The sequence below is a fragment of the Lynx canadensis genome, chromosome C1, assembly GCF_007474595.2.
Source record: "Lynx canadensis isolate LIC74 chromosome C1, mLynCan4.pri.v2, whole genome shotgun sequence".
In the NCBI taxonomy this organism is placed as follows: Eukaryota; Metazoa; Chordata; class Mammalia; order Carnivora; family Felidae; genus Lynx; species Lynx canadensis.
The window spans coordinates 35,610,764-35,635,610 of NC_044310.1; the positions used below are offsets into that span (position 1 = coordinate 35,610,764).

Genomic DNA, 24,847 nt, shown 5'->3' on the forward strand with positions numbered 1-24,847 from the left:
AAATGTGGAGGGACTAGGTAAACCTTAAGAGGTAGAAGCTGGAGGTGAGGAGAGGAAGCCTCCTATTGCTCAGGTCCAGGGCCTATATAAATGTCTTGCCCTCCTCTGCATCCCCACAGCAATACTGGCCTACCTTATTCTACCCACCAGAATGGGAACTCCCATCTCCTTCCAAATTCCACTGAGCAGAGGGCTTGCACTCAGCTATGAGTATCTATGAACTTGGACTTCAGAGAGAGGGATGGCAGAAAGCAGTCCAGTAACAGGAGGAAGAAAGGGTACAGTTGAGTCTATCCCATGTGGGTGCTGATTCACAGAAGACATCAGGAAGAGTTAAAACATTTATTGTAATTATTGCCTGGTGGGCAGGCAGTGACAAGCCTCAGTAAGAGGGCAGATACCAGCTAGATCAAGAAAGGAGGGACATGGGGCCCAGAAACAGGGGCTTGAAGGGGAAGGTGAGCAAAGCTACTCTTACAAGTTCTTATAGGTCACTCAGGAACATTGTGGGGCCCTTAAAGAATATGTTCTCCTGCTCAAGGCTCTGGGCCTAAAGCTGAAAGCTGCTGGGCTCCAGGTTAGAAAGTGTGCTCTTCTGGAGATCTAAGGGGATAAAAAGGGAAAAGAAAACAAACCATCAGCGAGCACTATGATACACACAGAATTAGGCCCTAGGCCTGTCTGATGGGGAGGAACATACAAGCCTGACTTGGGATAAGTAACGACAGAATGATGGATTCACTAAAAAAGAGGCAGAGACTCCATTCTACCCAGTGCCAAATAATCAGGCAGCTGACACACACGCACCATTCAGATTCACCCTCCCCCAGACCTGGGATCCCTGCTCTTACTCCCACCTAGTTTCCCAGCTACTGTTGCTGTCTGGAAGACTGACTTCAGAGGTAGATGAAGAAAGAGACATGGTGAAGGTGGCAGCCAGGGACAACTTAGATTGGAGGATGTGAATGGAGGTCCTGGAAAGGGGAACAGAAGCAGAGATGGAGACAGTGGGTCAAGAGTACCGTTCCACCATAGAACTGTTCTCCTTCGTGAGGCCAGGACCCCGGTCTCCTCTCCCTTTATCCTTCAAACATATAAAGATACCTCAGTGACCCTGTATCAAGTAAAGAATGCCCAGTACTGCCTTTACAGGCTGTGACCCAGATACCATACCACCCCTACCAGCCCATGTCAAATCTAGGATAGCTGAACTTTGGTCCCCAATGCCTGGCCTCTGAGACATATCCCTTCCACTGCCACAAGCATCCACACCCCCTGATCTGAGGAGGTTGTGCTCCTGCCGGGCATCCTGGACCTCTGTCCTGGCAGCCTCCAGGGTGTGACCCTTGACCTCCCTGCCACTTTGCAGCTGCTCCAACGTCTGCCAGACCATGGGCCCAGGTAGGACCAGGTAGGTACATTCCTCTCCCTCTCCAGGAGGAATCCCCCTCCCTACCATTGGCATCTTCAGCACACATGGAACCCTCATGTGGGCAATGACAGTCTCTCAACCTGGAGAAGAGGGCTTGGGAAGAAAAGCTTTGGAGGGAGGTAGAGTCAGCACAGGGAAGAGAGAAAGAGATAGGGGTGGGAAAGGGTATGCTGGCCTGCCTGCACAACAGAAAAGACAGAAAGGAAGGAGCCTTCATAGGGAGATATGAAGAAATAGGTCTGATCCTGGTCCTACCTTCCAGCTGTGGGCCTGAGCTTGCCCCCCTTCAGCCATCTGTTTCAGCAGCAGCTCCTGGTGCTGGCCTTCAATGAGAGAAAAATGTAAGAGAGCTGTTCTCCAACTTCTCTTCTCCTCCCGGCCTTGTACCCAGCCTGGTGCTGAAAACTGAGACAGAAGCATTCTGGTCTAGCATTCCAAACTGACTGGGGAAACTAGACTCACACCATGGAGGCAAGACAAAACACTTGGCCAGACTTCTGAGCAGCTCAAGAAATCAGAGCTATGGCCACTTACTGGGACAGCAAAAAGGCTTTCCAGAAAAGGGGACAGATGAACTCATACCCACCCCCAATCTTTTACTCACTCAGCTAGTCCTGCAGCAATTTCAGCTCCTCCTGAAGAATCTCTGATTCCTCCCACAGGAGTTGACACCTGCACAGATGACAGCAGTGTCATTCGAAAGCCAATCAACAAGCCCTGAGGACACTACCAGAGTGCCAAGAATTCAGAGGCCCAAAGAAGGAGAGGTCTTGCCCATCACTTACTCATTCTGCAGCTCTTGGTGAAGGCCACCAGTAGCACTACGTTTTTGTGGTCCTGTTTGTATTTGGGCTTGGGCCTGTTCCTGCACCTGGCTTTGAAGGCCCTGCAGTTCCCTTCTCAGCTCCTCCAGGCATTGATCCAGGAGAAGGACCCTCTGCTCTGGGCTCCCCTGCAGCAACCTTAGTGATGCTGTAGTGGGACAAACTGAGGATCAGTCCTTCTGAGACTTTTACACATGAGCCTACAGATTCCACTTGCAAATCAAGACACAAGTGCACACACAGGAGATATGTAACAAAACTGTATGCATACATAATGAGCTGTGTGCAGGAAAAAAATAACTGGCCATATACCTTCCAGGGTACAGATCTTATACTTCTGCTGCTCTTGCTCTTCCAGCAGCCCCTGCACGGCCTGTCTTAGTGTCTCAGTCACCTACCCAGGCAAGAAAAGCCACCTGAGCTACTGTGCAAGGGGCATCTCACACAAACACAAACACATACACACCTAGGATTCCACACTTTACCTGAGCCTGGGATTGAAGCTGGGATTGGAGAATAATAACTTCATCCCAGAGAGAAGATGCACCATGGGCCTTACCCCAACTCAGCCTCTCTGGGACAAAGGGAGTCTCTAGAGCCCAAGGCTGTTGAGCATGGACTCCAGACTGAGGAAGCAAGTGATGAGGGGAAATCCAGGTCCCAGCCAAATCTCCTGCTGAGGGAATAAGCAAGGGATGATTGTAAGGCCTAACTTTGGGGAGAAAACAGATGTTTGTTCAGGAAAGAAACAGTTGGAATTTGGAATAGTGGATGATACAGGCACTGGAAAAAAGCAGATCCTGGAAAAAGAAAAGAACGGGGGCAGAAAAGGGACAATACTCACCCGCTGTGGAGACTCCAAGAGGATACAGCCGCTGCTACAAAAAAAAAAAAAGTTCACAGGCCAATAGGCTCTGAGTGTCCCTAAACCCAAACCTCTAACGGGGGCCCTCAGGTGCCCCCTCACCTTAATCCTGGCCACATTTCCATCGGTAGCATTGAGAAGCACGTCGAGGTGCTCAGACCAGCTCAGGCTCCTACTCATAACCTTCCGCAAGGCTCCCTGATGTCTTGTGCCTTTGCTCTTCCAGCCCGGAACACCAGAGACCCAGACCAGTAAGGCCACACTTCAGATCGAAAGTGGGGAGTGGGGATGTAATACTAAAGGTAGGGAGGGATGCAGTTATCAAGCCAAACTGGGACTGGTCAGGAGAGCAGCGCTTGGGGACTCTAGGGGAAAAGCGGGATGCTTTGATACTCAATTATCAGATGGGAATTGAGAGTGCCGAATCTTGGTCGAAACCTTCCCAGACCCAAGACACAGGTACCATCACTCCGAACCTGTGCCAGCGACTACTGCCCAGTTCAAACCCTCCTGTAGGCCGGGAAAAGTCCGACCTCGGACTGGCTGCCGCAGCGCCACGTGGGAAACTGAGTTCGTCTCTCGCGGAAACAACCGGCGATGGAGGCTGTAGAACTACGTTTCCCTGGTAGCGGCACGAGCGTTGACACCGCCACCGTGAAGCTTGCCGGGAAACCGAGGCTTTCTGATTCTGTAGTTGTTGGACCCAAGGACCAAGTGCACTACATATCCCAAGATGCATTGCATAGAGCCAACGCTACCCCGCTGCTGATCCCAGTGGTTCTTGGGAAATGGAGTCCAAGCTACCTTGAAACTTAACGGCCCAGGTTATCCTTGAGACTCCATTCCCCAGCAAGGTCTGCGCGTTGCGTGCGCTATGGAGCTGCAAGTCGCAGAACTGAAGCAGAAGATCGAAGACACATTGTGCCCTTTTGGCTTCGAGGTTTACCCCTTCCAGGTTGGTTTATCCCTCTGCGGTGCTGGAGCGAGGTGTATGATTGGCCTCGGTGCTATTGGCGTGAAGCTCGAGAGCCTTCTGATCTTTCCCGAGCTCCTCTGGCCCCATGTCCATCTGACGTACGGGAACATGGTGTCAATGGGGACTTTGTTAAAGAGGTAGAGAAACGGCCGCACGTTTGTCCTTGAAATCCCATATAACGCCATATTGATGAATGGGAGACACCACATAACCCAGTAATCTTGTGGCTCTACCACCTCCATAATTTACAGGAAGAAAGTGACCAGTGGGGTCAGAGTCATTTGAGAAGCATCCTTCAGAAGGGGCGCCTGGGTGACTCAGTCGGTTAAGCGTCGGTTTTAAGTTCGAGCCCCGCCTTGGGCTCTGTGCTGACAGCTCAGAGCCTGGAGCCTGCTTCGGATTCTGTGTCTCCCTCTCTCTCTGACCTAACCCAGCTCGCTCGCTCACTTGCTCTGTGTCTCTCTCCCCAAAAAGTAAACATTAAAAAAAAAAAAAAAAAAAAAAAAAGCTTCCTTAAGGAGTTAGGATAGAGCAAGGCCTTGTAGGTTTGTGTAGCTAAGATTTAGGTTATCTGAGGGGGGAAGGGCATTCCTGTTGTTGAACAAGCAAACAATTGGCTGGTTTGTTCCATCTACCAACAGAGGGCTAATTCATGATGTTGCCAATCACCAGCGCTGGGCTGGATACAGAAACTGTGCACTCGCCTGTTACAGAAGTCTGGCACCACTACCTACCCTTGTTTACACAGATCCTTCCCCCTTATCCAGTGCCCTTTGTACTGAGCTGTGTGCTTGGACACAAAGCTAAATCAACTCAGGTTGAGCCCTTTGCCTGATGCTTAAGAGACAACTCACTCCCACCCCTTCCACTGAGTGGCACACAGCAGTGCTGGGAAAGAATATAGTGAAAGTATGTTGGGTCTAGCTTGAGAAGGACTCCCCAGAAAAAAATATAGAGTTGAGCTATATATGAAAAGAAGGAAAGAGTATTATGTACATCCCAAATATCAGGAACAGCTTAAGTAAAGGTGTGGAGGTAGTGGTGGATGGCAGGTATGGAGAGAGTGAGAATGTTTGGTGGGTCAGGTAGAACTGGGTGAGTAGTAAGAGTTATTGTACTACACTCCTACTTCTCACCCTTTCCCTCCCCCACATCCAGTCAGACACCAAGACCTTTAGGAATCTGTCACTTGAGTCTCCCAAGTCCATTCCCTTCCATCCAACCCCTCTGTGCTTGGATTACTGCAATAATCTGCTTGCTATCATTTTGCATTCAACCTGTCCTTACACTGCAGCCAGATCTTTCCAAAGCCGATCATGTACATTTCCTCCTTAAATCTTAAATGGCTAGCCCCCCCATTATCACCAAATTAGACCTATATTCCTTAAATTAGTATCTAGGCCAGTCATAATCTCACGCCTACTGATCTTTCCACCCTTCTCTCCTGCTCCCCTTTACAGACCCTTCACTTCTATCAAACTAGACAATTTGCTGTTTTCCAAATATGTCATTTTTGCATGTCTTTGTTAATGCTGTGCCCTCTATTTAGAATAAAACACCAGATTTTCTCTCCCTACATCATCTTGTCAGTTTCCTTCCTACCGTTCAAAAACAGCTTCCAAGAAGCCTTTTCTAGTTTCACAGGATCCTCATCAGGCCCTGTCATTGCACTAATCACAGTACAGTTTCTTTTGGTTCTTAGTCATGAATTCTCTGCCTCTTTATCCCAAACTCCCTGTCAGATTCCCCTATGGAGGAGTCCCCCATAAATATACATCATGCAGCATCAGTAGAAATCCATTCACTGAATGAATGAGATGGAGACAGCCCAAGATGTATGAGGCCTTGAATGCTGGGCCAAGGTATGGACCTGACAAAGGCCTAAATTGGCCCTCCTGTGTAGCCTGAATTTTCTCTCTGTTCTAGGTGGCATGGTATAATGCACTCCTGCCTCCAGCCTTCCACCTACCCCTGCCAGGACCTACCCTGGCCTTCCTGGTACTCAGCACACCTGCTATGTTTGACCGGGCCCTCAAACCCTTTTTGCAGAGTTGCCATCTCCGACCACTGACTGACCCTGTGGACCAGTGTGTAGCCTACCACTTGGGCCGTGTTAGAAAGGTGAGCAAGGTTCATATATTCCCCCAGGTTTCAAACCCATAGCTGCTTTCAGCTACTCTAAGCTCAGTGCAGGATCTAGACCTACTTACAGCTATGAGCCACTTTCAGATGGGCTATGCTAGAGCATCTTTGACATTGTGAGCTCTCCCCATTCTGCCTTAGCCCAGTTTCAGCCACCTTCTTCTAGCAGCCCCCCAGGTCTATAATCAATCTCACTTACCCTATCTCAGATGGGCAATTACATGAACTTCAAACCAGACTTCCCTTAGCCTCCAAGTGAAATAGGAGTAAGCCTAGCATCCCCTAAGCATCTTTCACCTGTCCTTGCCCTAGACCTGGACGTTTTATGTGTCTTTGGGGCCTTTTGAGGGTAGAACAGTATCCCCACCACCACCAGACACATGCACACATATATATATACACACATACATTGGGTCTCCCCAAAGCTGGGCCATGTCTTCCTCCACACTGAGACTTGGGAGGGCAGAGCCAAGTCACCCCTTGTAATAGGCATTTGTGAGCAAGACCTTGTTATTTCCCTTCAAATATGGACCTTCCTGGACAGAGTATCATTTTCTTCACAGTGGAGCTCCCCCCCATCCCCACGTTTAAGGTCATGTTTTCCCTTTAAACAACTTCTGAGGACAGGACCAAGTTAACACAACTAGGGCTCTCTAGGACAAAGTCATGATTCCTCTCATGTTGAAATGAGCTTCCATCTCTATCCCAGAACCTCCCAGAGTTGCAAATGGAAGTCATCGCTGACTACGAGGTACACCCCAATCGGCGCCCCAAGATTCTGGCCCAGACTGCAGCCCATGTGGCAGGGGCTGCTTACTACTACCAACGGAAGGATGTGGAGGCTGACCCCTGGGGGACCCAGGTCAGAGGGCAAGTGTGAATGAGTAGGGATTGGGAGAAAATGGTGAAGGCTCCTCAAGATACCAATTCACATTCTTCCACCTACCCTGGGTAAATGATTTGGTAGACACAATCCAAGGGAAAGGTGTGCCCTAGTCAGGAGCCCAACCCCACATGCTTTCTGGAGTCGGCCTGGGAACACATCAGGTCAGAGAACTTAGTCTGTTAAAATCTCGTTACAGGATGGAGGGGGTAGAGCAGTAATCAGGAAACCCAACAGTAAGACTGGGAAGTTGACAGAGACTCAGCTTAATAAACCCTTCCTTCTAGGTTCCTCATGGCCAAAGTGAGCTCATGAAAAGGGTTGTCCATGAGAGGAAATAGGGGAACCCAGCCAAAGGAGAGGTTCAAATGTGGAATCAGTGTTCCTTGAAAATAAATGAACAAGCCTAGCTTGCAGTGATGATAGTTGGACTTACTCCATGACCTTGCTTTACCATCTCCTCAGCACATATCAGGTGTGTGCATACATCCCCGATACGGAGGCTGGTTTGCCATCCGAGGAGTAATGCTGCTGCCAGGAATAGAGGTGCCAGATCTGCCACCCACAAAGCCCCTGGACTGTGTACCTACAAGAGCTGCCCGAATCACCCTGCTTGAAGGCTTTAATTTCCACTGGCGTGACTGGACATACCGGGATGCTGTAACACCACAGGAGCGTTACTCAGAAGAACAGAAGGCTTACTTTTCTACTCCACCTGCCCAACGCTTAGCTTTGTTGGGCTTGGCCCAGCCCTCAGAGGATCCTAGCTCTGCATCACCTGAGCTTCCTTTTACCACACTCCCACCCAAGAAGCCCCAGAATCCCAGCAGAGCCCGAGGCTGGCTCAGCCCCAGTATCTCACCACCTGCATCCCCTGGCCCTTGATATCCTCCCTCCTCTGAGATCCCTATTTATAAGTGGTACTTGGCTCTAGAACTCCTTTGGCTTTGGCAAGGCCAGATATTTTATTTTGGGTACAATATTTTTGTTTAAACAGGCTTCATGCCCAGTGTGGAGCCCAACATTGGGCTAGAACTCACGATCCTGAGATCAAGACATAAGCTGAGATCTAGAGTTGGATGCTTAACCAAAGGAGCCACCCCAGGTGCCTGGGTACAATATTTTTGATACAAGGATTGTAATAGAGCTCTTCAGTGAAGATAACAAAGCTCAGAAAAACTTAGTCAAAAGAAGTGAAAGACAAGACAGATCCAGAATTCCCAGCTTAAAATACAGGATTATTCCTTTCCATTTCTCTCCAGTGCTCCAAGATCCTACTTGTTACAGAGCCTAAAAGGCAATCATCTCCTACCTAACGGCACTTGCCTCACAAGCTTGTTGTGGGGAATAAATACATGCAAAGCATTTTTGAAACCATGCCTGGTTTATATTAAGGGGTGTATGAGCTGTCATTGAAAGCCCTGGGAATTCTGTACTACTGCTCTTAGGTCTTGCTTGGGAGGAGGAGGATAGACTAGACTAGCTTATGTCTGAAAGGGTACATAATACACCAGACTCAGTTTTGAATCTTACCCACAAGGGCTCAGGAGAAACCCACCTTCACCTCCCCTATACCCCTCCCACCTCAGAACAAGGAGATGAATGTAGCCTTCCCCTACAAACAACAGGGCAGTTTGTCTCCCCCTCCCCCTTTTAGTTTCAAAGCCTCTAATTCTGATCTTCTACAGAGCCAGTACTGGACATTTAGAAGAGGCCAAGCTTCAAGTTCTCATGCAGCCCTCCCAATAGTATAAATGTCCAAGTAATCTCATTGGGGCCTCCATCTGCAACCTGCAATTTATGCTTCACCTATAGGACAAATTGCAGTGTTTTGACCAACACTGCAGATCTTGCTCTTCTCCCCCAAATGTAGTGAAAATGTTAACACCTGGGTTCAGTTCCTTTCCTGTGTCTACTTGCATATCCCCCCACCCAATGTAACTTTCTGATTCTGAGGCAGCTATCAACCTTCATTTTACCCTAAAAAAGGAAAGCAGAGAGTAAATTACTCTTAAAATCAAAGCTAGTGCCCCCTGAAATGAAGACTCAACAAGGTCTCAGTTCAAGTTTAATAGAAACAAAGATCAAAAGTGATGCCCCACTACTGTACACATCAGTTGACTTGCCCCATAGCACAGCATGGGCCATTCTCTCCAGAGGAAGAAAGGCTGGCCTCCCCAACCCCTGCAGGAAAGGCCTGTCCCATCCCATACCACATCTGCACTGAATCTAAAGTCTTGTGTCTTAAGCATGACAATAGTACAAAAGAGATTTTGTTTTCATGGCCAGCCTATGCAGCCGGGCCCTAAAAAGGCCCAGCGCTCACTTCTGCTTAGAGAAATATTCTTTGCTCTTCTGGACATCAGGCTTGATGGTATCACTGCCAGGCTTCCAGCCAGCTGGGCACACTGCAAGAGAAGAGTACTATCAATTAATAACCTGCTCAGTGGTGAGTTCCACCCTCCTCCCATGGACAAATGGGTGACAATCAGACAAAAGGCTCAAAACCAAATCTGATACCTTAAGAGGCTGAACACTCAGGAACCAGAATACTTATGCTATAGTGTGAGATAATTCAAGTCTTTTAGTGCAAGGATAACTACAAACATAATTCAATCCTCACCACAGCCCTAATGCTATTGTATCTAATTTATTCATGCAGCACCTGAAATTTAAAGAAATTAAGTAACTACCTTACAAGCTTCAATTGTATGCTTTGGTCTACAAATAATCTGCGTAATGCACATACAGCAAAAAAAAAAAAAACAAAAAAAAAAAACCCACATGTATTAATATTTGTTAACAGTAGACAGTGGATGAATCGGTATTTGTATTTCCTCAATTATTTTATGTATGCTTCATGTATATCTTTAAAAAAAATTTTTTTATATTTATTTATTTTTTGAGAGACAGAGAGAGACAGAGCACAAGTTGGGGAGGGGCAGAGAAAGAAGACAGAATCCATAGCAGGCTCCAGGCTCTGAACTGTCAGCACATAGCCCAACACGGGGCTCACAAACTGTGAGATCATGACCTGAGCCAAAGTCGGACACTTAACCGACTGAGCCACCCATGTGGCTGAGCACCCCTTCATGTGTATCTTTTTAAAAATCTTAAATGCTCTTCAATAAATGGTGCTGGGACCAGCTGGACTTCCACATGAGAAAGAATGAAGGCGCATCCCTATTTTACACCTCAAAAAAAAAAAAAAAATCAACTCAATAATGGGTCAACCTAAAGATAAGGGCTAAAATCATAAAGTCTGGGGCGCCTGGGTGGCTTAGTCGGTTGAGCGTCCGACTTCAGCTCAGGTCATGATCTTGCAGTCTGTGAGTTCGAAGCCCCATGTCGGGCTCTGTGCTGACAGCTCGGAGCCTGGAGCCTGCTTCCGATTCTGTGTCTCCCGCTCTCTCTGCCCCTTCCCCGTTCATGCTCTGTCTCTCTCTGTCTCAAAAATAAATTAAAAAAAAAAAAATTTAAAAAAAATAAAAATAAAAAAAAATAAAATTATAAAGTCTGGAGAAAACAGAGAACTTCACAACCTTGGATTTGGAAATGTATTCATAGATAGGATTATAAAAGCACATGCAACAATAAACAGGTAAATTTGACTTGATCTAAATTATAAACTTTTGTACAAAGGCCTTTTTTTTAAGTTTATTTTCATTTATTCTGAGAGAGTGAGTGAGCAGGGAGGAACAGAGGGAGACAGAATCCCAAGCAGGCTCCACAATGTCAACACAGAGCCTGATGTTGGGCTGGAACTCCCAAATCATAAGATCATGACCTGAGCCAAAAATCAAGAGTTGGATGCTTAACTGACTGAGCCACAAAGGTGCCCCAAAAAGGACATTTTAAGAGTTAACACACAGAATGGGAATATTTACCCATCATGTATCTGATGAGGGATTAATATCCAAAATGTATAAAGAACTCCCACAACTGGGGGCGCCTGGGTGGCGCAGTCGGTTAAGCGTCCGACTTCAGCCAGGTCACGATCTCGCGGTCCGGGAGTTCGAGCCCCGCGTCAGGCTCTGGGCTGATGGCTCGGAGCCTGGAGCCTGTTTCTGATTCTGTGTCTCCCTCTCTCTCTGCCCCTCCCCCGTTCATGCTCTGTCTCTCTCTGTCCCAAAAATAAATAAACGTGGAAAAAAAAAATTAAAAAAAAAAAAAAAAAAAAAAAAAAAAAAAAAAAAAAAAGAACTCCCACAACTGAAGACATCCAGTGAACTCGCCTGGGTGACTGTCGGTTAAGCATCTGACTCTTGGTTCTCACAGGGTTCGTGAGTTTGAGCCCCATGTCAAATTCATGCCCCACTTGCAATTCTCTCTCTTCCTTTCTCTCCCTGTCCCTTCCCCACTTGCTCTCTCTCTCTCAAACTTAAAAAAGAACTTCTACAAAGAAAAAAACAAAAACCAAAAAAAAAAACCTCCCACAACTCAACAAAAGACACCCTAGTTCAAAACAGGCAAAGGACTTGAGTAGACATTTCTCTAAAGACATGCAAATGGTCAATAAGCACATGAAAATATGCTCGATATCACTGATCATTAGGGACATGCAAATCAAAAGCACAATGACACCTCTTCACACCCACCAGGCTATATAGCATTAAGAAAAAAAAAAAAAAAGAAAGGAAAAAGACCAAGTGTTGGCAAGGTTGTAGAGAATCCTTGATATTACTGGTGGGAATGTAAAATGGTGCAGCTGCTATAGAATAGAGTTTGGCAATTCTTGAAAAAGCTAAACAGAACTACATGACCCAGCAATTACACTTCTAATGTAAATACTCAAAATAAATAGGAACAAAGATTCAGATACCTGTTCACCATTACTCTAGCAGCATTATTCACAACAGCCAAAAGATAAAAAAAAAACTGTGTCCATCAAGAAATGAAAGAATACATAATAGGACATATATACATAAAATGGAGTATTATTCAGCCTTAAAAAAGAAAGTTTTGATACCCACTGCAACATGAACCTTGAGAATCTCGAATACATTATGCTAAGTGAAAGAAACCAAACATAGATGGACAGATATCGTATGATTTCACTTACATGAAATATCTAGAATAGACAAACTCATAGACACAGAAAGTAGAAGTTACCAAGGGCTGGAAGGAAAGGGGAATGGGGAGTTAATGCTTAATGGTTATAGCTATTTGGGATGATGAAAACATTCAGAAAATACTGGTGATGGATACACAAAATTGTGAATGCAATTAATGCCACTGAATTATACACTTAATGACAGATTAGGCCACACTGTATTGCATTAAAAATCTAGAAACTTTAGAGGTGCCTGGGTGGCTTAGTTGGTTCAGTGTCCGACTCTGGATTTTGGCTCAGATCAAGATCCCAGGGTTGTGGGATTGAGCCCTGCATTGGATTCCATGCTGAGGGTGGAGCCTAAGATTCTCTCTCCCTCTGCCCCTCTTCCCCAGTTTTCAGGCTCTTAAAAAAAAAAAAAAAAAAAAATCACGATTTGTCTACATACCAAGAAATAAGCTAAACAAAGCTAGGACTGTGTAACAACAGTTAACACTAAGCTGCTTCTTTCTTCTGACAGCCCTTGGAGGATCTGAAGATAGCAACCAGTTTGCCTCCTCAGTGTTAACTGCCAAACTGGACAGCCTGAAATACATGGGGGCAGGACCCCCATAACAGGCCCTATTTGTCTAAGTAAGTGCCTTCTACCCCATGGTAAACAAAGGTCTGCATTTGAATCTTTCATACATTTATGCAGAAAGCATAGCTTTTAACCTTTTCCTATAATCCTGAGCCAGCAATGCTCCTTGGACTAACCTGAGGAGAGAGAAGCAAGGAAACCAATCTGATTTTTCACTTCCATTTGCTATTCCATCTTCTAGGAGACACATAGTCACCAAATCCAATAATGAAGCAGCAAATCTCTCTTGCTCAAGTGAGAGAAGGGGAGCCCCTTTCAGTCCAAGGATATCATAGCCTTAGATGTCACTCTGCAACCAGCTGTCTGGGAACAAAGTATAGATGGACCCAGCTGCCATCCATTACTTTCCTGGAATCTTCACTTGATTGTTACAATTATTAGCTTTATTAGCACCAAAGGGTTAAAACACAGGTCCCTAAAGCATAAAAAAGCTAGAGAACAAAGAACAGCAAATAAGCAGAGACCAGGTGAGAGCCAGCCAGAAGTTTGATAGTAGATGTGAACAGGGAACCAACAAAGTTGGTCTTAGAAAACATATAACCTTTAAAAGAAAAGCCCAATTATAAATCATGACACAAAGATAGGAATAATGAACCAGAAAAACCTTGCCAACTTATTCTCATGGGCAGTAAAGGTTCATGGCACTTAAGAATATGTTTAAAAAAAAAAAAAAAGAATATAACCAGTTATCAGTGACAAGACAAAGAACCACACTTGCATGTTTCACTCATACCCAGCAGTGTTGGTTTTCTCAGAACATGGGGTACAGAAGAACTGGTTAAGTCCCACATAAACCACCTTTCAAAACAGCATGACTCTCCAAGGAGAAAGTGACATAGTCATGGTAACCTCAGTATAAGAAACTTCCAAAACAGCCCTCAAGAGGGACTTTTTTAGCATTTTAAAAATTAAAAAAAAAAAAAGAACAGCTGTGAATTTGGTTTGGTTTCCACATTTACTATGAATAAATACTATATTTAAAATATTCGTTTGAGTCCTCAAAAATAACATAGTTTCTCAACTACAGAAAACAAACTGAGGGGCACCTGGGTGGCTCAGTAGGTTAAGCATCTGACTTCAGCTCAGGTCATGACCTCATTACTCGAGTTTGAGCCCCGTGTTGGGCTCTGTGCTGGCAGCTCAGGGCCTGGAGCCTGTTTCTGATTGTGTCTCCCTCCCTCTCTGCCCCCTCCTCCACTCACATTCTGTCTCTCTCTCTCCTTCAAAAATAAACATTAAAAATTTAAGAAAAAAAAACAGGGTTACTAGAGGGAATGGGGGGGCAGGATATGGGTTAAATGGGTGATGGGTATGAAGGAGGGCACTTGTGTAGAGCACTGGTATTGTAAGTGATGAATCACTAGGTTTTACACCTGAAACTGTTACATTATGTTAACTGGAATTTAAATAAAAACTTGAAAACACAGGAACATAGAATATATAAATACAAATGAAACTGAATTTCACTGTATACCTAAAACTGACGTTACATGTCAATTACATCAAAAAATAGAAATGTAGAGTTATCGGTCAAGTAACACACGCAAAGTATCTCACATGCCATGTTTGGTATTCATACGCTCTCAAATGGCAATTTTCATATAAATCATAAAGGCTACACACAACAAGCTATGCCTGTTCTAGTGAGATGGAAAGAAGAGACCAAGACTCTGAAGAAGCAATCTTCAGTTATGAAAGCTTGGGTTCAAGTCTCGCCTATATGCAAGGTGCCAGGAAGTTCAATAAAGGGCTTTAACAACACTCCTCAGCAACTTCTTTGTGCTGAATCTCATCCCCCACCAGGAGGCAGTCTCAGCAGCGGTCAGCTCCTTCAATCCACACAAGCTTCCGCAAATGGTGCCTTTGGGTATCAGCGCTCATGTATTCATACTAGCGTTCCCCTCTAGCCAAACTATCACTTTTCGGTTCCTCTAAGAGACATCATCAATTCCAACTCTTATCAACTTCCATGTTCATTACCACAAAATCAGAGGTGAAATGGGCCTTAGAAAACTAGTCTGAACTATTTATTATCTAGAGAAAGAAAATGGAACGTTGTTAAGACAAATTTATTGAAGTACACTTGTGCAGCTGATTTAACATCAGTAGCACTTGATCACAACTATTCTGTCCTTAGGGCACCTGGGTGGCTCACTTGCTTAAGTAGTCTACTTGGGCCCAGGTCATGATCTCATGGTTCGTGGGTTCAAGCCCCATGTCTGGCTCTGTGCTGACAGCTGAGTCTGGAGCCTGCTTTGGATTCTTTGTCTCCCTCTCTGTCCCTCCCCTGGCTCGTGCTCGGTCTCCCTCAAAAATAAACATTAAAAAAAATTAAAAACAAAATCCTATCTTGTCCTTCTCATCCCCAATTATGTTAAGCTCGGAAAGGTGTAGACTTCAAGATCTCCATTCCCCACATACCCAGCACCTGTAGCCTCAGGAGCTAAGTCTTAAAAAACTAAACTGGGGCGCCTGGGTGGCTCAGTCGGTTAAGCGGCCGACTTCAGCTCAGGTCACAATCTCACGGTCCGTGAGTTCGAGCCCCGCGTCGGGCTCTGGGCTGATGGCTCGGAGCCTGGAGCCTGCTTCTGATTCTGTGTCTCCCTCTCTCTCTGCCCCTCCCCCGTTCATGCTCTGTCTCTGTCTCAAATATAAAATAAAACGTTAAAAAAAAAAATTAAAAAAAAAAACAAAACTAAACTAACTCTTAAGATAAGGTTGTCTCATTCCAGCAACAACTATACTCCGGGGGGGGGAGGGGGGGGAGTAAAAAAAGCTACAGCCTTGGGGCACCTGGGTGGCTCGTTGGTTAAGTTTCCCACTCTTGATTTCAACTGAGGTCATGATCTCAAGGTCTGTGAGATCAAACCCCACTTCAGACTTTGTGCTGACTGCGTGGAGCCTCCTTGGGATTCTCTCTCCCTGTCTCTCTCTCTCTGCCCCTTCCCTGCTTGTGCACATGCTCTGGCACGGTCTCAAAAACTTAAAAAACATCTAGGGGCACCTGGGTGGTTCAGTCGGTTAAGCACCTAACTTTGGCTCAGGTCATCTCACAGTTTGTGGTTTTGAGCCCTGCATCAGGCTCTGCACGGACAGTATGGAGCCTCCTTGGGATCTCTCGCTCTCCCTCCCTCAAAATTAAACTTTAAAAAAAAAAAAAAAAGCTACACCCTTACAAACTCAAAAGCTGGGATCAAGTAGTTCAGTACTTTATCATACTGCAATAAGAATATTAGAATAAAAGTACTAATGCTGGATAAATAGGAAAAGAAAGGTCTACACTCTCTAAAATGCTAGGTAAAAAACCCTAAGTTGAATCTCTTTAGTGATGTGTAGATTCTCTAAGGACAACCTTGTAAAACATTATCTTTGGGGTACCTGGGTAGCTCAGCCAGTTGAGTGCCCAACTCTTTGATTTTGGTTCAGATCATGATCCAAGGGTCATGGGAATGAGCCCTGCGTCAGACTCCATGTTAAGCATGGAGTCTGCTTCACATTCTATCTCTCCCCCTGCCCCCTCCCCCACTCACAGGCATTCTAAACAAAAAAATTAAAATTAAAAAATTTAACAAAAAAGTCTTTGATCCTCAAATGTCTAATGAAGAACCTTGATATTTCATTTGAAACCCTCTATCCCTAATCCTCTTCCTTCAAAAAAGTTTTAAACATTTACATAATTTGGTTATTTGCCGAGTGTAATTCTTACAAATACAACAACGCTGTACAATAAAACGTTTTATTATTTATTTTTTAGAATGTATTTAAGAAGATAAAAAAAAGCATTAGCTGTATCTGTCCATTGTCCTTGGGCAAGTTATCTTAGCCCTATTTATATTTTCCAAAATTCAAAACTGGTCTTAGATTTGTGTTTTAAAAAGATCATAAAACAAATACGGACCACAGGGATTAAGCTCCTCTCGCTTTATCTCTAGATATAATTCTCAAGCCTTTTATTTTGTCCTTATACACCTATGAAATCCTCCTACACTCCTTTAATAACTTAAAGGCTTCAGCAGTAATTCTAAATGAGCAGGGCAGAAGCTGGGAATGTAGAGCTGGAACAAAAAACCTTTATATTCTCTTCCCCAAGCTTTTCCATTATCTCACCCCCACAACCCAGTATAATGCAGAGACTTCAATTTCTTGGAGAAACAGATTTTTCTCATTTGATAGACCATGTTCCTGCCATCTTTCGTATCCTACCACCATTCTATTGTCAAGTCACTAGGTGAATCGGCTTACCTTCCCCATGCTTGTCAGTAAACTGGAAGGCCTGAACTAGTCTCAGAGTCTCATCCACAGAACGGCCGACAGGAAGGTCATTTACTGTGATCTGTCGAAGGATACCTTTCTCATCAATGATAAAGAGGCCCCTGGGAAGAAGAGATTGAAGGCTTGAGAGAGATGCAATATCAGTTTGGAAACTGCTTGCAATGGAAATGAAAATGTGCTGGCCTCCCAGACTTGCACTGGCTTTGCCTCTAGTGAAGAAGCATCCCCGCCCCCCAACCCCTGCTCAGTTGGAAAATCGTACTACTCTCGACCTTCAGGTCTTAGGCATACAGATAAGGAAGGAGAGAAAGAGGGAGGGAGAGAAAGGAAAGGCAAGAAGGAAGGAGATTAGATCACCATGCTGTACACTTTAAACACATACAGTGATGGGGGAGCCTGGCTGGCTTAATTGGTAAAGCATATGACTCTTGATCTCAGGGTTGTGAGTTCGAGCCCCACGTTGGAAGTAAAGATTACTTAAAAAATAAAATCTAAATTTGGGCTCAGGTCATGATGTCATGGTTCGGGAGACTGAGCCCTTACATCAGGTTCTACACGCTGAGCATGCTTGGGATCCTCTCTCCCCTTCTCTGCATCCCCCTTACTCATGTGCTCTCTTCTCTCTCAAAATAAATTTTAAAAAATAAAATAAAATTTAAATAAGTAAAATTAAAAAGTTAAAAATAAACTTATTCAGTAATGTAGTCAATTATTTCTCAGTAAATTAACTGGAGGGGAAAAAAACACACACACAAAAGAGTCTACAGATCAGGGTCCTATCTTTCTCCAAATAAAAAAGGCCCTCAAGTCAATCAGATAATTTTGATGACAGCCCACTGGTAGGTATATACCTGAATGAGATGCCTTCATCAGCCTTTAAGACTCCATAGTCCTGAGCAATGGTACGCTTGGGGTCTGATACCAAGGGAATGTTCATGGGTCCCAATCCTCCTTGTTTCTTGGGTGTGTTGATCCTACAGCAAAAGGCACACATACAATCACATTCATTTAAACTCTTGTGTAGCAAAAGCATTAACTGTTTCTATTCCTTCCCTTTTTCAACATTCCTAATGTAATGTGAAGTAACTGTAATCTAATCCCCAAAAGACTTCAAACTTTTTCCAGCAGTAAAGTGAGTGCCTGAAGACAGTTAAGGTCACCAGGATACTCAGCTGCAACCCAGACTGCTGCTTCTTTGCTGCCAGATGAGAGCAACAAGAAGTCACAGCCGTTGCACACTCCTTCCATCAGAAGCCAGAAGGCAATACTTGAGCAAGTCTATTATCAAAGCCTCCAGTCCCAGTTGCGGTTAGTTCAAAGTTCATATGCAAAAGTTGACCAAGAGATTTACCATGCCAGGTGACAGAAATGAGAATCCACAGAAGCACCAATCACTTGGCAGTTGAGTTTCTTAAATTCTTCCGCTCTGTCACTGAAAGCAATGATCTCCGTGGGGCACACAAAGGTGAAATCAAGAGGGTAAAAGAAGAACACAATGTATTTTCCTGGGGAGGGAGGGGGAAGAAAAGCCACAAGTTTGCCTTTGAAACATACTTCCTTGCTTTACAAAGGGCACCTGGCTGGCTCAGTGGGTGGTGTCTGTGACTCTTGATCTCCCAGCTTGGAGTTTCAGCCCCCTGTTGGGTGCTGATATTTAAGATAAAACCTTGGGCCACCTGGGTGACTCAGTCGTTAAGGATCTGACTTAGGCCCAGGTTCAAGCTCTACTTCTTTCTCTGCCCCTCCTGGGATTCTCTCTCCCTCTCTCTACCCCTCACTCACTTGTACCCTCTCTTTCAAAATAAAGAAAATATTTTTTTAAAAATAAAAACCTAAAGGCATTTTTCTCTGAGGAAAAAAAGCCTTTTTATAAACAATTGCTAAACACCAACACTCAACACAGATGTCTCCTAGCAGCTACTTTTAGAACATCTTGTGGCAGGAAAGCCTGTATTAAAAAAAGTTCCTTTCAGTTCTGTGCTTTATTTTCCTGCCTCCTCACTAGCTGCCAATTATAAGATAAACACTGTTCAGTTTGATCTTTATCTCTAGGTAGTTAAAATTAGCACAGGAGGGGGGCACTTGGGTGGCTCAGTCCATTGAGCTTCTGACTTTGGCTCAGGTCATGATCTCACAGTCTGTGAGTTTGAGCCCCGCATCGTGCTCTGTGCTGACAACTCAGAGCCTGAAGCCTGCTTCAGATTCTGTGTCTCCCTCTCTCTCTGACCCTCCCCCTTCAGGCTCTGTCTGTCTCAAAAATCAACATTAAAAAAAAATTTTTTTTTTTTTAAATTAGCACAGGAGGGGGCCTGAATGGCTCCGTGGGTGAAGTCGGATTAAGCCTCTGATTTCAGCTCAGGTCATGATCTCCCCGTTCCCAAGTTTGAGCCCCACATCCGACTCTGTGCTCGGAGCCTGGAGCCTATCTCAGATTTGGTGTCTCCCTCTCTCTCTCTCTCTCTCTCTCTCCCCCCCTCCCCCACTCACACACGGTCTCTCTCAAAAATAAACATTAAAAAAAAAGTTAGCACAAACACCAAGTTCTCCAATGAAGAAAAGCAAAACCAAGAATGCAAATACCTACTAGATAGCCTAATGCCAATGATTACAATTAACCCACAGGAGAAGCTCAATTACTGGATTCTATGCTACAAAGCAATAAAGAAAAACAAAACAAAATGCCTTTTGTGCTTCTTCCACAATGAACCACATCAACGGGACAAGTAAGGTTTAAGTGATCACCTGAATCAGCACAAATCCAACAAGCCTAATAGGACAAGAAAAATTTCTTGAGGCAAAAGTTTCAAAAGTCCTGAAAGGTAACAGTAAATTTTACTGAGGTCACTCAGATTACCAATAGAAGTAGATCTTCAACTGGCCAAGCAGCCTTTCACCACACCTAATGGGCTGAATTATTAAAACAGTTCCAAATATTCACTCATTTCCAGGTAGCAGCAATGTCTGAAAACCAAAGTAAGGTGCTCCTTTTGACATTTACTCTGAAAACCAAAATCAGTAGAAACTCACTCATCTAAACAACCTCTCCAGGGCTTTGCCTAACAAGCACTTTGAAACCTCAGGTCAAGCCCTGGAGGACAGAGAGCAGCTCTTTCTAAACCCTTGGGCCAGGGTCACCTCCCTATGGTGCTACTTATCCTGTTTGCTAGAGGAGCTTCCCTCCACAGGGCCCCTCTTACTTGCTTCTCATTCCAAACAAGTGTGCTGCGTTAGGAAACCTTAGTCACATGTTCATGCAAAAGCCAAGTCTAGGAACTAATTACCACACCACTAAGAAAGGTACACTTAAAACCAGAGTTTCAGGTTCGCATTTCAAGGAATTTGTATCAATTATCCCAGAAATCGCAGCTGTTCTAGGACTGTTAAGGTTTAACAAGAAAGAAGAGCCTCATTAGAATTTGCCAAGTGTTTGCATGAAACTGTAACAGGAAGAAGAGTTGTTCCAACTGTACCATCAACTCTTCTCTTGGGGCAAAACAGTCAAGGGAATGTACCTAAGCCTTCTGCCTAATAATTATAGCAGCTGTGCCATACATTATTTCAAAAACTTAATAAGCAGCTTAAGCCCCAAAAACTTGAGCTTTCAATGAAATACTGAGAAGATCTCCAAGACAATACAACTGAGTACTGAGAAGATAACTGAACTAATATATCCAGACATAATGAAGCATGGGCTTTTTCCATAGCAGTCTGAACCTAAAGTCTACCCCCATGACCATGGTTGGTAATCACTACTTCAACATGTAGGTAAATGGCCTCCTACCCTAAAGATGGTGACCTACAATATATAAATTCATTTTACAATCAAACATGACAGATACAGAAACCTAATGAGCCACCTTAAATTGTAAAATAGTTAAATCTTAATGTTTAATTTTTTTTGAGAAAAAGAGAGCATGAGCGGGGGAGGGTCGGAGAGAGAGGGAGACACAGAATCTGAAGCAGGCTCCAGGCTCTGAATTGTCAGCACAGAGCCCGACGTAGGGCTCGAACTCACGAACCAGGAGATCATGACCTGAGCTGAAATCGGATGCTCAACCAACTGAGCCACCTAGGTGCCCCTAAAGTAATTCAATTTTAATGAATCTAAAGTAATTACTCTCACCTTTGTAGTCAGATAGGCTGATGTCTTTGAACTGGCCATCTGGCATAACAGCCGTGGCTTTGAAGTTGGGGGCAGGATGCCCAATTTTGGCATTTCCTGAAGACATCTTACTATCAGCTGAAAAAGATAAAAGAGGAAATGAATTAGAAACAAGCCTTACTTTTTTTTTTTTTTTTTGATAACCAGCACATTTCATCTACTTAGAAACTTAGCTGTAGAATGATAAAAGAATTGTCCAGTGGCCCTGAACATATACATTAATTTTTACATTAGTAACAAGCATAAACTGAGCTTTCCATCTTTTGAAACAAAACCAGATACTCCATGTCTGAGTATCATTTTCCCTTAAATACAGCAATTTCTTTATAAACTAAAGTAACCTCTATTACTTTTTCTAAAATAGGATTTGTGCAAAGGCATTTTCCTTCTGTATTTTCATTATACATAAAGAAACAAAGGAAGGTTCAGCCCCAAACCTGAGCCCAAATGAACAATGCCAGTGTCTGATTCCTAGATGTGGTCATGTTGCCCCCCCTTTCCCTGGACTGCACCTTCATCTGCCTTCATTACTCAGGAAGCACACTTGACGTTTCTCCAGGTACATTTGCCCACAAGAGCACACACCCTAAAGCAATCCAATTTTTTAAGAGGCAAGACCACTATTCTGGCATCTACTAAATTCCAAAACTTCAGGGGTTGTCTTTTAAGCACTTGAAGTGCTTACAAAAATGGGTTTCTGACCTGGGGCCAGGACAACGAGAGTCTATTGCTAAAAAGCAATGCTGCACTGGATTCACCCAGGTGGAAACAAAGATAAGGAGTTAAGAGCTAACCCAGTACGCCATCAGTTTGAAAGCAGCAAGCTAATTTTCCAAGTCCCAAAGTTTTTTGGTGCATAGCACCACAACCAAAAACGTTGTGAGCATCGATCACTGAAAACTTTTTTTTAATATTTATTTTTGAGAGAGAGCACCAGCGAGAGAAGGAGAGAGCCTGATGCGGGGCTCTAACCCACTCATGACCTGAGCAGAAGTTGGACGCTCAACCGACCAAGCCACCCAGGTGCCCCAATCACTGCAAACTTTACTGCTTCACACACACTTTTAACAACAAAAAAGCGGCGCCTGGGTGGCTCAGTCGGTTAAGCTTCCGACCTGCTTTGGATCAGGTCATAATCTCGGCGATCCGGAGTTCGGGCCTCGCTTTAGGCACCGTACGGACAGACAGCTGAGAGCCTGGAGACGGTTTCAAATTCTGTGTCTCCCTCTCCGCCTTTCCCCTTCTCTCGCTCTCTCAAAAATAAACATTAGAAAAAAAAATTTTTTTAACTAGTAAGGCACGCTCCAACTTGGCGACCAAATATATAGGGTGTGACCAACATAAAAGCCCTCCTCGTCCAAACCTGCTTTTCCAGACAGCCCCCACGTCCGCTGAAGTCCAACTTAGCGAGGGGAAGGCTGTTGGACCTTAAGCCCTTTGTGGGCACCCTCCGAGGATCCGCCCCCAAACTCCACAGGCGAAAGCCACACCCCCAAACTCTACTTCTAGTACCCTCCTGCCACTCCTATCATCACCCCCAACACTTCGGAAAGCACCAGAAAAAAAAAAATGCGCAGTCTTCACAAAGGCATTTGGGACCACCACAAACCCTATTCCGTAAATGAAAAAAATAGATACAGAGAAGGGAATCTTCATATCCGAAACTCCTCATCTAGTCACAGCTGAGGACCGGAAAAAGCCTTTGCCTCTACCACACGTCGGGCGGGTAGCCTCAGGTCAGTTTCCAGGTCCATTCTAGAAGCTTCCCGAACCCGCCGCGCCCAGAAGGCTAGTCGAGGAGAGCCCACTACTACCACGAGTCCGCCCCGGCGCCATACCAAGCCAATGAGCGCCCTCTGCTCGGGTTGCCGGGGGAAGAGGAAACTCGAGCCGACATTAACTTCGGGGTTTAAACAAGTCACCGCATCTCTACGGAGGGCCCACTGGAGGGTGTACGTACCACCTAACCACTCTCGAGCGCGCCACACCTCGCTGAGCCGCCTCCCCCGTCACAACAACCCAAACCTAGTAGGACAGGTCCCCGGATGGACGAGGAAAAGGCGACAACAGGGGTATAGGGGCGCCTCTTACCAGGTCTAAAGCAGAACACACCAAAAGCCAGCCAGGAAGAAAACGCGTGAAGCACGCGGGAGGCACTGCCTTTATAACCTGTAGGGCTCTCGCGAGAGTCAGAGCGGGCCGGGGGTGTAAGAGGTGGAGAGAGGAGGGGGATCTGGTCCGAGCCCCGCCCCGATCGAAAGCGCCCCGCCAGAATGAGTCAGCACTTTCCTTGTTGTGAGCGGGCTAGGACGCGGCAGGTACGAATACCCCTCCTTGCCCCCCCGACCTTTGGGGTCGGAGAGCTGAGAGCTACAGTTTCCAAATCCATAATGCCTCGGTTAATCTGGGTCTCTGTGAGGGGGGGGGGGGGGCCCTGCGTGTCTTGCGCTCAAGGCCGAGACCAGGGTCCTGTTGCCGTCCACGGAGGATCACGTCTGATCCATACGAAGCACTGAAAACTATCCAAATGTTTCTCAAATATTCCACCCCGATCCCCCCAGCCTCTGCCCTATTGCTGATCCTCGGTAGACAACTTCCTTAATTGTTCTGATCACAGGATTGCTGCTTTACTTCTCCCATCCGCTCCTTGCACAGCTGCTGGAGGGAATCTTTTTGAAATCTGATCGTTTCACTCCTCTGATTTGTGGTTTAAAAAACTGGGGCTCTGTATTCAGTTTCCTCAGTTAAAACTCATTGTCATTTTATCTGTGGCCTTCAGGCAAGAGCCTTACTTTTCTTAACCTATAAAATGGGAATATTATTAATTCTTTGAGATCATCTTCGTAGCTTACTTAGCAGTTCCTAGTTCTTATTATACATTAGAATGTTAGCTATTGTTGCTATAATTCTTCCTTGCTCCTAGATTAATTGTAATACCCACAACAATGTGTCGCTGTTTCAAGACTTCAGGCTTTTGTTCAAGTATGAAGAATCCGTTCCCTCCTAGTTGGCCTAGAGAAAGTATCTTTAAAGACTCAGCTGAAGCATGACTTCCTCTGAAACTGTTCCTGACCTTGGCTCATCCCCAGAATTCCTCTGAAGCTGTTCTGGCTTTTGCTCATCCCCAGAATTTACCATTCCCTCCTTTGTGCCCAAACAATATCCTGATAGCGAAAAGCTATACAAAGTATCTAAGCTATTTTACACGTTTACATGACTGCTGCTTCTTGATAGACTTTCTGGAAAGTAAGGTTTGGGTTACTTCCATCTCTGTATCCCCAAGACACAACAGAGCACCCGCTATAAAATATCAGGCGTATAATAAATATATTTTGTCCCCTTTCTGCCCCCATCTCCATTCCCCCATCCTATTAACTCCCTTGGATGTTATAGCAGAGTAAGAAATGGGAATGTGCTGTGTCATGCTGGTTGAGCATCTCAAAGTGTTTTGGCATTTATCCTACATTGCAACAGTAGTGATTTTTTATTGTTTTTTTTTTTTCCTTCTCTGCCTGAGGCTGAACAATTATTTGGCCATTATTCATTTCCTTCCAGAGGCGCAGGGGAGACATAGAAGTTCAGAGCTTAATAGTGGATG

The 24,847-nt window shown here is 44.9% G+C and overlaps 3 protein-coding genes across 4 annotated transcripts; 1 reads left to right on the forward strand and 2 right to left on the reverse strand.

Moving 5' to 3' along the window:
* Positions 1-346: 346 nt before the first annotated feature.
* CCDC163 (coiled-coil domain containing 163) lies at positions 347-3,661 on the reverse strand. The gene is given in 8 exon segments (XM_032594135.1): positions 347-603; positions 1,688-1,755; positions 2,037-2,104; positions 2,218-2,404; positions 2,569-2,650; positions 2,742-2,932; positions 3,101-3,134; positions 3,224-3,661. Coding segments are annotated over 8 exon segments (816 nt in total). The 5' UTR covers positions 3,302-3,661; the 3' UTR covers positions 347-495.
* A 286-nt stretch (positions 3,662-3,947) lies between these two features.
* Positions 3,948-9,888, forward strand: MMACHC (metabolism of cobalamin associated C). Its single transcript, XM_030325796.2, has 4 exons — positions 3,948-4,076; positions 6,024-6,218; positions 6,949-7,101; positions 7,588-9,888. The coding sequence occupies exons 1-4, from the start codon at positions 3,996-3,998 to the stop codon at positions 8,005-8,007; spliced, it is 849 nt and encodes a 282-aa protein (XP_030181656.1). The 5' UTR covers positions 3,948-3,995; the 3' UTR covers positions 8,008-9,888.
* Positions 9,178-23,447, reverse strand: PRDX1 (peroxiredoxin 1). Of its 2 annotated transcripts, none has more exons than XM_030325797.1 (6): positions 23,341-23,447; positions 21,211-21,327; positions 18,439-18,592; positions 17,939-18,061; positions 17,058-17,188; positions 9,178-9,530 (listed from the first exon to the last, which is right to left on the reverse strand). In XM_030325797.1, the coding sequence occupies exons 2-6, from the start codon at positions 21,314-21,316 to the stop codon at positions 9,445-9,447; spliced, it is 600 nt and encodes a 199-aa protein (XP_030181657.1). In that variant the 5' UTR covers positions 21,317-21,327; positions 23,341-23,447; the 3' UTR covers positions 9,178-9,444. The 2 variants fall into 2 exon arrangements, with proteins under 2 accessions (XP_030181657.1, XP_030181658.1); XM_030325798.1 differs by lacking the exon at positions 23,341-23,447 and adding an exon at positions 21,823-21,826.
* Between the last annotated feature and the right edge of the window lie 1,400 nt (positions 23,448-24,847).

Coding starts and splice junctions, on each gene's coding strand:
- MMACHC (XM_030325796.2), top strand. CDS start 3,996: ATGGAGCTGCAAGTCGCAGAACTGAAGCAGAAGATCGAAGACACATTG. Junction 4,077..6,023: donor TCGAGGTTTACCCCTTCCAG/GTTGGTTTATCC, acceptor TCTCTGTTCTAG/GTGGCATGGTATAATGCACT. Junction 7,102..7,587: donor CTGACCCCTGGGGGACCCAG/GTCAGAGGGCAA, acceptor CCATCTCCTCAG/CACATATCAGGTGTGTGCAT.
- PRDX1 (XM_030325797.1), bottom strand. CDS start 21,316: ATGTCTTCAGGAAATGCCAAAATTGGGCATCCTGCCCCCAACTTCAAA. Junction 18,062..18,438: donor CATTTCTGTCACCTGGCATG/GTAAATCTCTTG, acceptor CTTTTGCTGTAG/GATCAACACACCCAAGAAAC. Junction 17,189..17,938: donor GATGAAGGCATCTCATTCAG/GTATATACCTAC, acceptor TCTTCTTCCCAG/GGGCCTCTTTATCATTGATG.